Source organism: Bufo gargarizans, chromosome 1, assembly GCF_014858855.1.
Source record: "Bufo gargarizans isolate SCDJY-AF-19 chromosome 1, ASM1485885v1, whole genome shotgun sequence".
Lineage (NCBI taxonomy): Eukaryota > Metazoa > Chordata > Amphibia > Anura > Bufonidae > Bufo > Bufo gargarizans.
In genome coordinates, this window is record NC_058080.1 from 352,155,876 (window position 1) to 352,170,566 (window position 14,691).

General features: G+C 43.6%; 1 protein-coding gene across 3 annotated transcripts in view; it reads right to left on the reverse strand.

Annotated features, from left to right (window-relative positions):
* Window positions 1–14,691, reverse strand: part of LOC122919628 (protein mono-ADP-ribosyltransferase PARP14-like) — a 185,419-nt gene that overhangs the window by 120,881 nt on the left and 49,847 nt on the right. For 2 of the 3 annotated variants that reach the window (XM_044268765.1, XM_044268773.1), the window contains one exon: window positions 8,810–8,849. In XM_044268765.1, the coding sequence (XP_044124700.1) occupies window positions 8,810–8,849 (40 nt within the window). Of the gene's footprint in view, window positions 1–8,809; window positions 8,872–14,691 lie in introns of all 3 variants that reach the window. The other variant, XM_044268781.1, reaches the window with a different exon arrangement.

The following is a 14,691-nucleotide window of genomic DNA, read 5'->3' on the forward strand; positions in this document are numbered from 1 at the left end:
TCTTCCACCTTTGAATGTCCCATGTTTGGTGCTCTCTTGCAAAGTCCAAACAAGCAGTTCTGTGGCGTTCAAGGAGACGAGGTCTTTGAAGACGTTTTTTGTTTTTGAAGTCCTTCAGTCTCAGATTCCGTCTGATGGTTATGGGGCTGCAGTCAGCACCAGTAAGGGCCTTAATTTGGGTCGAGGATCGTCCAATATCTTGACGGACAGCCAACTGGACCCTCCAGCTCAGTGCTGGTGACATTTTTTTGGGTCTTCCACTTGACTTTTTTGTTCCATAACCCTCAGGATCCTTTAAGAATTTCCAAATGACTGTCTTACTGCGTCCCACCTCAGCAGCGATGGCGCGCTGTGAGAGACCCTGCTTATACAGTTCAACAAGCCGACCACGTTCAAAAAGGGAGAGTTTTTTTGCCTTTTCCATCACAACCTGTGACTACCTGACAGAAAATGACAATGAATCCACATCTTTGCACAGATTTGGCCTTTTAAAGGCATGTGGTCCTAACTTTTTGATCAGCTGAAAAACAGCCTGTTTCAGTTTATTCGTTGTTTTCATTAAATTGAATGCTCAAAAAATGTTTTGTCTGTAACTACAATAAAGAAGTCCAGGTCATTAAAGCCAAAGTGACAATCTCATGAATCTGTTCAAGCGCCGCTCGTGAAGTCCTTCTCCTTTTCTGCTATACACATTCCAATTGAAGAACTGGGTAGATTTTTTAATACATTTCCCAGTTTATTATTATAGATGCATCTGGTCGGTGAGTTAATTTTTAGGCACAGAGGCAGGCCAACTAATATCCTCTTTTATCAGGGACCTGCTTTCTCGATGTTACTGCAGGTTCCTCATAATCAATAATGTTCAGCGTCTTGCTGCTTCCTAACAATGTGTGAGTAGATAATATCTGCATGTATCTGTACATGGAGAATAAATTTTACTGGTGGGCCCAAGGCACCCTAGTCCGACACTGCTCTTTATTATTTTGTTCATTCATATTATTCAATTTATACTCACCTGCTCCCCTCCACATATGTCTGGCTCCCTGGTTCTTTTTCAATTCCATCTGTAAACATCCAGAAGGAAGGGGCATGTGCGCCAATGCAGTCAATCACTGGCCACAGTGGTAACATGTCCACAAATAAGACATGACCCAGAAGTCATGTGTATGGACCCAGAGTGCCATTACCACTCTTTTGCACCGTGTTGTTACCTCCTATAAGCTGAGAGTGTGTCATCTAATACATTTGTATCATGTCATTCTCACTGTGTATATTTATTCCTATGCATATGTAATGTCAACATGTAATGTGCCTGGTTCACCAGCAGGTGGGAGCAAATCTGTGCAGAGATAGTTTCTCTGCAGAGGAACTTCTAGTTCTATTCCAGTCCTCTTTAGAGAGGCAGGAGTTAGTTAGTGTTGGTCAGTCCAGCCTACCCCCTCCTGGGGAGAGGTTGTGTGTTGGCTAGCAGAGCACTGTCTGCTCTTTTAGGCCCAGAGGCCCAGCCTCTGAAGTCTACATGGTTGCTTGTCCCCCTTCTGGGCTTGCATTGCCTTAAACTCCAAGCTAAGATAGCTTGAAACCAGGAAGAAGTTCCCAGGACTAAAGATAAAGAAGGAGACAGACTACAGCTAGACTAAGCTAGACTAAGTACCAGCTGAAGAGGAAAGTTCCTGTTTAACCCAGCTAACATAGCATAGCTGAGAAAGCTACATACATAGCAGTGCTGAGATTGTTGCAGAAGTGTTTGTCTGCCAGAATAAGCCATTACCTGCTGATGACCAAGATACCATTTGGAAACTGTTAGGATTACCGTTTATGAAAAGTAAAGCTGTGTTCTACGTTACTACAAGTCTGGACTCAATTATTCCTTCATTTTCCAAGTTATTCATCCCTTTTGAACTTGCTTCGGCTACACCACGTCTGGGATCCAAAGATATCCAGGCAGGAGCACCGTGACACGTGCATACAACATCTACAGAGACATTGTAGGCCACTCTACACCACTCTGGCAATCCTACATCTGGGTAGCAACACTACCATCTACAAAGGGGACTCTATGTCCTTTTTGCTTAACTGCAACTGGCGTCACATTTGCTTGTTCTATAAGAGGGACATATTTTGTCGCAACCTCTTAAGGGGCAAGGAATACCCCAGATGAGGGCAGTGTTGCTTGAGGACAAGTCACTGCCAAGGCCTGTCATATGCTGCATATGTGTAACCCTGTCTATTTAGAAATGTACAGATGGGGAGTAGAAAAGCAGTGAATAGAGCCAGGGAACAGGAGTGCCAGGGAGGAAGTGCACTGCAGTACTGTGAGATCAGAATGGCACACAATATATGTTTAAACCATAATTACACAAAACTGCATAAACAAACAATTTATATGGGGTTTTTACTGTATAAAAATGTCAGTAAAAAAAAAAGCCAAAGCATTTTTTATACAATGCATTATTATGCTACTTTCAACACTTACGTTATTTTCTGGTATTGAGATCCAGCAGATCCATTTAGTCCTCATGCATTCTGAATGGAAAGAAATCAGTTCAGGATGCATCAGGATGTCTTCCGCTCCGGCTGCATTCCGTTTTGTGACGGAACACAAAACCACTGCCAGCTGAGGTTTTGTGTCCGGTCATAAAAACGGATCCAGCACTGAAAATAATGTAAGTCAATGGTGACGGATCAATTTTTTTTAGGAGCCTAAAAAAACAGATCCGTCACCCACCTACTTTCATATCTGTGTTTTTCCTGCATCCGTCATGGATCAGCAAAAACACTTCCGTCATGTTAATACAACCATCTGCATCCGTTATAAACGGATCCGGTTGTATTATCTCTAAAATAGCAATGACTGATCCGTCTCTAAAACCATTGGAAGTCAATGGAGGACGGATCAGTTTTCTTTTGTGTCAGAGACAACAAATCCATCACATTACATTGTGAGTCATGATGAATCCGTCTTGCTCCGCATCCCAGGATGCACTCAAAAACGCTGCAGAATGCAGTGCACCAGAATGCATTCTGGTGCACTCCATTCCCTTGAGTTCAGTTTTGTCCCAGTTGACTGAAGCGTTTTCCTCCGGTATTGAGATCCTATAATGGATCTCAATAGCGGAAAGGGAAAACGCAGGTGTAAAAGTAGCCTGACTTTCAATGTATTTAGTGACGGATCGGTTTTTTTCCCATTTCGATTTTATACAACCGCATCATAACGGAACAAATGCATCCTGATGTGAAAAATCAAAACGGATCTGTTTAATTCCGGTAATTGAGACGCAAGTGTGAAAGTCGCCTTATGTGGGGGAAAAAAGGCAAAAAAACAAACTTGGCATTATCACATTTGTAATGCCCCTTAAGTATAACATTGTAATGTTTTTTATCATTCATTGGGAATCCCAAATAAAGAAGAAAAAAAAACAAGAATTTTGTTCATCCATCTCCCATAAAGCGGAATAAAAGATGCTAAAAAATTCATTTTGTTAGTGGTCAAGCCCAAGATAATCCAGAAAGGATAAGTTGGGGATTTCATTTGGCCTCACACATATTCTTTCCTCTGTATCAACGTAATATATCGAACTGCAGCCTGAATTTCCAACAGGTTCTCCTTTAGTCTTGTATATTCACACCTAGGCAGTATACTATCTGTTATGGTGGGTGTTTGTAGATGGTGTGACCTAGTAGTCTCCCTATAGTTATTCTTGAACTGATGTGTATTTTATTATATTTATTAGAGATTGTGATATTTTAAAGGACCTTAGTAGTACTCAATTTTTTGTTGTTGATTATAGTAGTGAAATTGAGTAGAACGGTTATTAAGAGTTGTTACTAATTGTGGATTGATAGTTGCATTAATAAAAAAGTCATATGTAGCACAAAATAATACCAATGAAAAGTACAGCTCACCCCACAAAAAAACAAGCTGTTATAAATCTTTGTCTAAAGAAAAATCTTTAAAAAAATTATGTCTCTCAGAATTTTCACCCTCCTGCCCTGCTCTCACCACGCCCCCCTGTCCTGCTCTCACCACGCCCCCCTGTCCTGCTCTCACCAAGCATCCTCCTATCCTGCTCTCACCACGCCCCCTCCTGGCCTGCTATTTGAAGCTACGCCCCCTCCTGTCTTGCTCTCACCACGCCCCCTCCTGTCCTGCTCTCACCACGCCCCCTCCTGTCCTGCTCTCGCCACGCCCCCTCCTGTCCTGCTCTCGCCACGTCCCCTCCTGCCCTGCTCTCACCACGTCCCCTCCTGGCCTGCTATTTGAAGCTACGCCCCCTCCTGTCTTGCTCTCCCCACGCCCCCTCCTGTCCTTCTCTCACCACGCCCCCTCCTGTCCTGCTCTCACAGCTGCCTGTATCCTCCATCCCTGCAGGTGCCATGGAGGAGCCACCTCGTCCATGCCTGAAGGAGTGTGCTGCTATCTGGGTCCTAAAGCACCTATTTCTATCAGAGGTGCTTTCCTTCTATACTGGCACTCCTGTCTGTGCAGGGCTGGCAGGGGCTTAGTATGGACACTTGTTAAAAGCTAAAATAAAGAAGCATTTGCAGGAGGAAGGGAGACTGAGGGGAAGCTGTGATGGCTGATCTGACTGCAGGCTCTGCCCCCTGTACGGAGAGGATCCTGCCAACATGTGAGGATATATCAACAAAAGAGAACCGGTACTAAATATTACCCAATAAAATTAAATTTTTATTATGACATGAAAACATACAAACATATACATAAATATAGAGACCATACAGCTTGCCTCAAGGGGCAGTCCACAATAATTCCACTGTCAGCAGATATTCAAACACTTCATTACCTCAATCTCAGTGTGGGTGCTGTGAATCAGAGATTCCCTTGAGTTCAGTTTTGTCCCAGTTGACTGAAGCGTTTTCCTCCGGTATTGAGATCCTATAATGGATCTCAATAGCGGAAAGGGAAAACGCAGGTGTAAAAGTAGCCTGACTTTCAATGTATTTAGTGACGGATCGGTTTTTTTCCCATTTCGATTTTATACAACCGCATCATAACGGAACAAATGCATCCTGATGTGAAAAATCAAAACGGATCTGTTTAATTCCGGTAATTGAGACGCAAGTGTGAAAGTCGCCTTATGTGGGGGAAAAAAGGCAAAAAAACAAACTTGGCATTATCACATTTGTAATGCCCCTTAAGTATAACATTGTAATGTTTTTTATCATTCATTGGGAATCCCAAATAAAGAAGAAAAAAAAACAAGAATTTTGTTCATCCATCTCCCATAAAGCGGAATAAAAGATGCTAAAAAATTCATTTTGTTAGTGGTCAAGCCCAAGATAATCCAGAAAGGATAAGTTGGGGATTTCATTTGGCCTCACACATATTCTTTCCTCTGTATCAACGTAATATATCGAACTGCAGCCTGAATTTCCAACAGGTTCTCCTTTAGTCTTGTATATTCACACCTAGGCAGTATACTATCTGTTATGGTGGGTGTTTGTAGATGGTGTGACCTAGTAGTCTCCCTATAGTTATTCTTGAACTGATGTGTATTTTATTATATTTATTAGAGATTGTGATATTTTAAAGGACCTTAGTAGTACTCAATTTTTTGTTGTTGATTATAGTAGTGAAATTGAGTAGAACGGTTATTAAGAGTTGTTACTAATTGTGGATTGATAGTTGCATTAATAAAAAAGTCATATGTAGCACAAAATAATACCAATGAAAAGTACAGCTCACCCCACAAAAAAACAAGCTGTTATAAATCTTTGTCTAAAGAAAAATCTTTAAAAAAATTATGTCTCTCAGAATTTTCACCCTCCTGCCCTGCTCTCACCACGCCCCCCTGTCCTGCTCTCACCACGCCCCCCTGTCCTGCTCTCACCAAGCATCCTCCTATCCTGCTCTCACCACGCCCCCTCCTGGCCTGCTATTTGAAGCTACGCCCCCTCCTGTCTTGCTCTCACCACGCCCCCTCCTGTCCTGCTCTCACCACGCCCCCTCCTGTCCTGCTCTCGCCACGCCCCCTCCTGTCCTGCTCTCGCCACGTCCCCTCCTGCCCTGCTCTCACCACGTCCCCTCCTGGCCTGCTATTTGAAGCTACGCCCCCTCCTGTCTTGCTCTCCCCACGCCCCCTCCTGTCCTTCTCTCACCACGCCCCCTCCTGTCCTGCTCTCACAGCTGCCTGTATCCTCCATCCCTGCAGGTGCCATGGAGGAGCCACCTCGTCCATGCCTGAAGGAGTGTGCTGCTATCTGGGTCCTAAAGCACCTATTTCTATCAGAGGTGCTTTCCTTCTATACTGGCACTCCTGTCTGTGCAGGGCTGGCAGGGGCTTAGTATGGACACTTGTTAAAAGCTAAAATAAAGAAGCATTTGCAGGAGGAAGGGAGACTGAGGGGAAGCTGTGATGGCTGATCTGACTGCAGGCTCTGCCCCCTGTACGGAGAGGATCCTGCCAACATGTGAGGATATATCAACAAAAGAGAACCGGTACTAAATATTACCCAATAAAATTAAATTTTTATTATGACATGAAAACATACAAACATATACATAAATATAGAGACCATACAGCTTGCCTCAAGGGGCAGTCCACAATAATTCCACTGTCAGCAGATATTCAAACACTTCATTACCTCAATCTCAGTGTGGGTGCTGTGAATCAGAGATTTAGATCAGCATATAAATATCAGAGCTGTATCTAGCCATAAAACAGCAGCTACCTCACTATTACAAATCATCTGGCATAAATATATATCGGGTATAGTTGGCATCCGTGTATTCTGACCTATACCATACAAGCAATTCAGTACATCAGGAATGACATCTTGGTGAATGTATCGGACCGGTCTGAGTCTTTCTTACCCGATATCCAGTGGCGTGTCGTGTATGTGGGCTGTCTCTATCTGGCGCACTCCTCGACGTACGTTTCGCTAATGCTTCATCAGGATTGAAATCCTCCTGATGAAGCATTAGCGAAACGTACGTCGAGGAGTACGCCAGAGATTATTTGCACGCAACACATAGTTTGCGACTTTTTAACGCCACTTTTTAGAAACAAGGGAAATGATAAATTCCCCCTCTATTCATTCTGTTCATGGTTTAAATCCAATGATGCAACTAGAAATGATTAGGCCCTACAGCAAGTTTATGAACAGGGCCCCCTCCCTCCTCCCAGTAACATATGTATGATACAATAGCATCGTATTCCTGTGTGCTTCTGGGACTGGGGCGTACTTCCTATTGTTATGACACTAAACTGTGTAAAGTAATTTACACTGAAAAGGACAGTATACTACTACAGAGGGATCTGGATAGATTGGAGGCTTGGGCAGATAAGTGGCAGATGAGGTTTAACACTGACAAATGTAAAGTTATGCACATGGGAAGGAACAAATACAAGTCACCCGTACATCCTAAATGGTAAAACACTCGGTAACACTGACATGGAAAAGGACCTAGGAATTTTAGTGAACAGCAAACTAAGCTGTAAAAACAGTGTCAGGCGGCTGCTGCCAAGGCCAATAAGATAGTGGATTGCATCAAAAGGGGCATAGATGCCCGTGATGAGAACATAGTCCTACTACTTTACAAATCACTAGTCAGACCACACATAGAGTACTGTGTACAGTTCTGGGCTCCTGTGAACAAGGCAGACATAGCAGAGCTGGAGAGGGTCCAGAGGAGGGCAACTAGGGTAATAACTGGAATGGGTGGACTACAGCACCCTGAAAGAATATCAAAATTAGGGTTATTCACTTTAGAAAAAAGACGACTGAGGGGAGATATAATTAATATGTATAAATATATCAGGGGTCGGTACAGAGATCTATCCCGTCATCTATTTATTCCCAGGACTGTGACTGTGACGAGGGGACATCCTCTGCGTCTGGAGGAAAGAAGGTTTGTACACAAACATAGAAGAGGATTCTTTACGGTAAGAGCAGTGAGACTATGGAACTCTCTGCCTGAGGAGGTGGTGATGGTGAGTACACTAAGGAATTCAAGAGGGGCCTGGATGTATTTCTGGAGCGTAATAATATTACAGGCTACAGCTACTAGAGAGGGGTCGTTGATCCAGAGAGTTAGTCTGATTGCCTGATTGGAGTCGGGAAGGAATTCTTTGCCCCTTAAGTGAGGAAAATTGGCTTCTACCTCATAGTTTTTTTTTGCCTTCCTCTGGAACTTGCAGGATAACAGGCCGAACTGGATGGACAGATGTCTTATTTTGGCCTTCTATACTATGTATGTTAACAGCAGTTATTTACTGATGACTGAGTTATTGATATTATATGAGGGGCTCTTGTCTCTATGGAAACACAGGTGGGCGGGGATGACATGTGACTTCTCCTCTGAAGATACTTGCTGCAGTGCATGCTGGGATTTTTACTTTCACTTTATAGCTGCTCCTCCCACACATCCGGTCTGAGGAGCCCCTCCACGGAAGTGTGTCATGGTGAACAGGTTAGGAAAATGATATATAGCCAGTACATGTCACATGGTATAAATACTTCATGGTTTTGGCTATTGTCTAGGGCACTTTGGATTTTTGATACTTAGGGAGGCCAACCCCTTTAAACATTTTATTCTTGAACTCCACCCAGCGCTAGAACGGTTTTCTACTTGAGTAGAGTAACATACTTATTTATGCCACTGTGTGCCATGAGCATTTTTTGCAGATACTGGCCGATCCATTTCAATGGAACCAAATGAGGAATGCACATGGAAGGTATCCGTATTTTGCAGATCCATTGTTTGTGGACCGAAATACGTGCATGAAAATGGAAGACATGAAAATAAATTAATAACCAGAAATATAAATAAAAATCTTAAACTTACTTCCAGTTTCTTCCACACTGAATGGAAGGGCTTTATCCATCTGCAGAAATGTAAGACAACACCTTAAGTTATAAAAAAAAAGCAGGAAAGTAGTATTAACCTTTTAAAGTATATATCACTACAATGGAATTCTAGAATACATTTGAAGCAATGTTTAATAATGGACAAATCAGCAGCACAGTATCAATGACTAATATCTGGTGCAAGTCTCACTAAGAGATAGGTTTCGGCGTCAGCTTTTTCAAGGGGTGTAAAAAGCTGACGGCGAAACGCGCGTCGGGGCACAGTCTGACGGTGTTATGGCAGCTAGATTTTCTGCCGATTATATGATATCTTAGTATGGCAGTGTGTTTGACAATGTCCGTAGGATCCAGGGTCGGAAGTCTGACTCTGTGACCATATACTGTGGACAGGACAACACTTTTTGTATGCACGGATTGTATTTTCCCATATATATTGTTGCACTTGCACTTTACATGTATGAATTGTAATTGCCATACACCTGAAGTCTGACTAGTATTTTTAAATGTTCTTAATTTATGTGCGGCCAGAATTGGTTGTAACTCTGTAAGTACTAATAAAATTGATGATTATTTAAATGCAATTGTTGATGGAGTTATAATTTATGATTCAATTTGATCCATGCAGATGTTGAACCTAGGACCCCAGCGCTGCAAGGCACCAGTGCTAACCACTGAGCCACTGTGCTGCCCAAAAGAAAGCTTATTACATTTTACAGACATGCACACAGAGGTAATCATTAGAACTTGTAGTATCAAATAACTTCTTTTTATTTCAAGATGACTTCTATATACAGAGACAGCTCCTGCACCTGCCCGATCACATCACGTACATGCACGTGGGAATGTGGTAGGGCACCGCATTCCCCCACGTACATGTACGTCATATTGCGAGAAGTTCCTGTTTATACTGATTAGGTGGATCACCCTCTAGCACCTCATAACAGTCCTTAGGTGCCAGCAGAGACTCACACATGGATCTATACATAGAGGTATCGAGAATAACCGCATTACCACCCTTATCAGAGCGTTTAATAGTTATATTTGTATCTTGTTCTAGATCATTTAAAGCTATCATTTCCTCCTTGGTGCAATTGGATGGTGTACAGTGTAAGGCTGAATTCACGCGTCCCTGGAACACAGTCCGTGAGATACCAGATTCGCATCCTGCATAGTGCAGAAGCGCACAGCGTCATTGGTTACTATGACGCCGCGCGCTTCGTGCCGTTGCTCCTGTACAGCAATACACTCCTATAGATCATACTAGTGTATTATTGTACTGCGGTGGCACAAAGCGCACGGAGTCATAGCAACCAATGACGCTGTGCGCTCCTGCACTAAGCAGGATGCCAGTCCGGTATCTCACGGACCGTATTACACGGACGTGTGAATTCAGCCTAAGGCTATGGATTCTAGATCACTGCTCACCAAATATAGCAACACATCAATACAATTAGTGTCGCCAGAGGGTGGGGTTTTAGTGCTTTTATTTTTAAGAGAAGCAAAAGGACCTTCTCTGTCCGGAGGTGCGTCACGTGAGGATAAACTGTACAAAAGTTCAACATCCTCAAGCATCTCCATGGGAACCCCTAATTCAAGACTTTGCTTTCTCTCTATGTTACAAAAATGTTTGAACCAGCTCAGCTTACGTGCGAATAAGTTAATATCCCCGATAGTTCTAAAAAGATTAAATTTAGTTGTGGGAACAAACTATTGTTGCTGTGGGCGATTCCGTAGAGGATAAGATGGATTCTGGATTCTAAACTTTGATTACTCCTACCCTAGGAATTACCCCTATAATTTCTCCTACCCCTACCTCTTGCTGGATTTCTATTGATACCAGTATAAACTTTTTATGCTTTCTTTCTTTAAGGTAGTACTGGAAGCATTCCAAAAAGGCCTGTAACTTTCTCTTTCACATTAAATTCAGATTCCTGAGTATAGGACTGAGTAATATTGATCTGTTCCCTAAAGGGAACCTGTCACCAAAAAATCGCTTACTAAGCTGTTAATAGTACCTTATAGTGCTGCATAGTAGTTTCCTAATGCACTTTTTCTTCGTTTAGCCGCATTTAGCCTCCTTGAGAAATCGATGTTTTATTCAGCCGCTGCCCCCTGCTTCAAGTCAGGTTTAAAATCAAGGGGGCAGCGGCCTAGGCGTCTCTAATGCTGCTCTCCCCGCCTCCCGCCACCTTTATTGACATGCCGGATCTCAGTGCCGGGACCGCGCTCCCAGCCCGCATGCGAAGTAAAGGGCTGCTGTAGCGTGATCCCGGCTCCGGCTCGTACACTCAGCCGGCTTCAGTTAAGCTACTGCGCATGCGCCCGCCAACCTTACATACTAGCGCAGTTACAGAAGATGCCGGGCGCATGCACAGTAGCGAAACTAAAGACGGCTGAGTGTACGAGCCGGAGCCGGGATCACGCTACAGCAGCCCTTTACTGCGCATGCGGGCTGGGAGCGCGGTCCCGGCACTGAGATCCGGCGTGTCAATAAAGGCGGCGGGAGGCGGGGAGAGCAGCATTAGAGACGCCTAGGCCGCTGCCCCCTTGACTTCAAAACTGACTTGAAGCAGGGGGCAGCGGCTGAATAAAACATCGATTTCTCCAGGAGGCTAGATGCGGCTAAACGATGAAAAAGTGCATTAGGAAACTACTATGCAGCACTATAAGGTACTATTAACAGCTTAGTAAGCGTTTTTTGGTGACAGGTTCCCTTTAAGTTTGATATTTAACTCATCCAATGTGCAATGGCCAGGATATGGGTGGATAATAATCTGCATTTGTCGTGACGCCAATTGCAGTGTGCGCAGGGTACTATCCCAGGGCCCTTCCAACGCACATCCCGGATTAGGAATGACAGAGTGGTGTAATGGCCTATAATGTCTCTATAGGATTGTGATAACTGTGTCAACGGTGTCTCCTACCTGGGTACGGCTGGACTCCTGGCTCCTGGCTCACATGCAATACATTTTAGTGTAGTGATAGTAGGAGTAATAGAGGAATTTTGCAGCAGAAATGATGTCCAGACCTTTAGGTGAAGTTCAAACGTTTCTTTACTGAAGATAACTTGTATCCAAGCAGTATACAGCTCTAGTCCCAGCAGGTTTTGGCAATCATTGGCAGGAATAAATGCTTCTGCTTGATATGTGGGGAGCTTGCAGGATAGGACGTCTGCTTGGTAGCTCTGTAACTGTGGCAGGAATTAATCTTCTGCACTTTTCTATACCTTGTGCTTTGTGGGGACAGACTAGCTGAGGAGAAATGGCTTCTCCTAGGTCTCTGGACTTAACTCACAGAAGGATCCTCATGGGATGCTTTCTTCCTGGAACTCTGGAGATTGTCTGCAGTTTTCCGCTTCTTTTCATCCAGCTGAGGCTGCAGGTGCTCAGCCTGGGGATATGATCAGGTCTCAACGGAGACAAGATCCTTGCTGTCTTCCCAATGCAGGGGTTCTCCTGAATGCTATCACACAGCCTTCCGCTAGCAGGGGGGAGGCTACACTAACTCTAACTTTCTTCTCCACCCATGCTGCAGGATGTGGGAACAGTCCACACCTCCACAGAGGGGTAACTAAGCTGGAATAATCCATTCCAGTCTAGATTCACTAAACTAGGACTTGTACCTTGCCAATAGAGTTACTGCTACCTGCTGGTAGACCTGGGAAATTACAAGAACAATGGAATTTAACATGGCTTTAGAGGCACATTTGTGAAGACATAATATAAATTATATCTGATGTAAAGGCTCTTAGAAGATAGTAGCGGGGTAGAGGCATGTAGTAACACAGCTCTGGTGTGTTACAAATGTAATACGTTCTTGCTCTAATAAAATGTTCATAACCTGGAGGGAACTATTTGTCGCCTCCTGCTCCCATTTAGGGTACTTTCACACTTATGGCAGAGGATTCCGTCAGGCAGTTCTGTTTCCGGAACTGCCTGCCGGATCCGTAAATCCGGACGCAAACGGATGCATTTGTCAGACAGATCCGGATGCGGATCCGTCTGACAAATGCATTTCAATACCGGATCAGTCTTTCAGGTTGTCATCCGGAAAAACAGATCCGGTATTTATCTTTTTCTCATTCTTAAAGGTTTGCGCATCCGTTTTTCTGGAACACTTGGGGCCGGATCCGGCATTAATGCATTTCAATGGAAAATAATGCCAGATCCGGCATTCCGGCAAGTGTTCAGGATTTTTGGCCGGAGAGAAAACTGCAGCATGCTGCGGTATTTTCTCCAGCAAAAAAACGTAAGAGGGACTGAACTGATGCATCCTAAATGGAATGCTCTCCATTAAGAATTTCATTAGGATAAAACCGATCAGTTTTTTTCTAGTATTGAGCTCCTGTGGTGGAACTCAATACTGGAAAACAAAAACGCTAGTGTGAAAGTACCCTTAGTCATCAGTGATGCATTTTTATACCTTGCTGCTGGTGTCAAATAGAGATGTTGGGAACATAAAACTTTCCGTTCACGAATGGCGAACGCAAATTTCTGCAAATATTCGCGAACGGGCAAACCGCCATTGACTTCAATAGGCAGGCGAATTTTAAAACCCACAGGGACTCTTTCTAGCCACAGTAGTGATGGAAAAGTTGTTTCAAGGGGACTAACACCTGGACTGTGGCATGCCGGAGGGGGATCCATGGCAAAACTCCCATGGAAAATTACATAGCTGACGCAGAGTTGGATTTTAATCCATAAAGGGCATAAATCACCTAACAATCCTAATTTTTTTCAACGTGGTTTAAAACATCCAGTGTGTGTATACAATCAGGTATGAGGTTGTATCGATCAAGTAGTGTAAGGGTTAAGCCCGCTTCACAGACATTGACAGACCAAACTCCCCTTTTAATGCACCGCAAACAACCCATTTGCCCAACCTCAAACTTCCCATTTGCACAAGGTTGGATACCAAGCTAGCCATGTCCCGTTGAGGTCATTGAAGGTTTCTTCCTCCACCCAGCCACGTACAACACCAAGGGTCCCCGAAAGGTGAATTGAATAGATTTTTCGAACAGGGAGATGGTTAAAAAAACGCTGGCTCCCTCCCCTTTGTTTGAATCCACACCACGGTCACTGCGTCTGCGCCGTGCAATTTACTGTCACACCCAATAGGAGTGGTATTTTCTGTAGTACTATTCTCATCAGTTTAATTCCTGTTACGTAACGTCCCCAATCTGGGGTCCATTTATTAAATAGATTTTTCAAAGGGGGAGATGGTTAAAAAAACGCTGGCTCCCTCCCCTTTGTTTGAATCCACGCCACGATCACTGCGTCTGCGCCGTGCAATTTACTGTCACACCCGATATGAGTGGTATTTTCTGTAGTACTATTCTCATCAGTTTAATCCCTGTTACGTCCCATATCAGGGACTGCCTTTTGTGAAAAAAAATTTAGGCCGGGTACCTTCGACTGCCTTCACAGTGACAGACCAAACTCTGATACACCAAACTGATTGGTGATACACCAATCAAATTGATTTTAGGAACCGGGAGATGGAAAAAGCAGCTTGGTCGGTCCTCTTACTCCCAAGTTGGGGCACTGCGCGTGCACGGTGCAATGTGCTGTGACACCCTTTATGAGTGGTGTCTTAACTAGTACTATTCCTATCAGTTTAATCCCTGTTACGTCCCCTATCCGGGGACGTGTGTCGAATTGATTAATCATTGTCGAATTAACGACATCCTGAAATAATTTTGTTCTGAGCTCGGTACTTGCTTTGTATTGGAATTGATGGGGATTTTTAAAAATTGTCTGCATTATTTCTAACAAACTATTAAGAGACTATTATGATTTTTTTATTTTATGTATTAAAAACCGATACAACTTAAAAAAAAAAAAATAAAAGAAGAAAAAT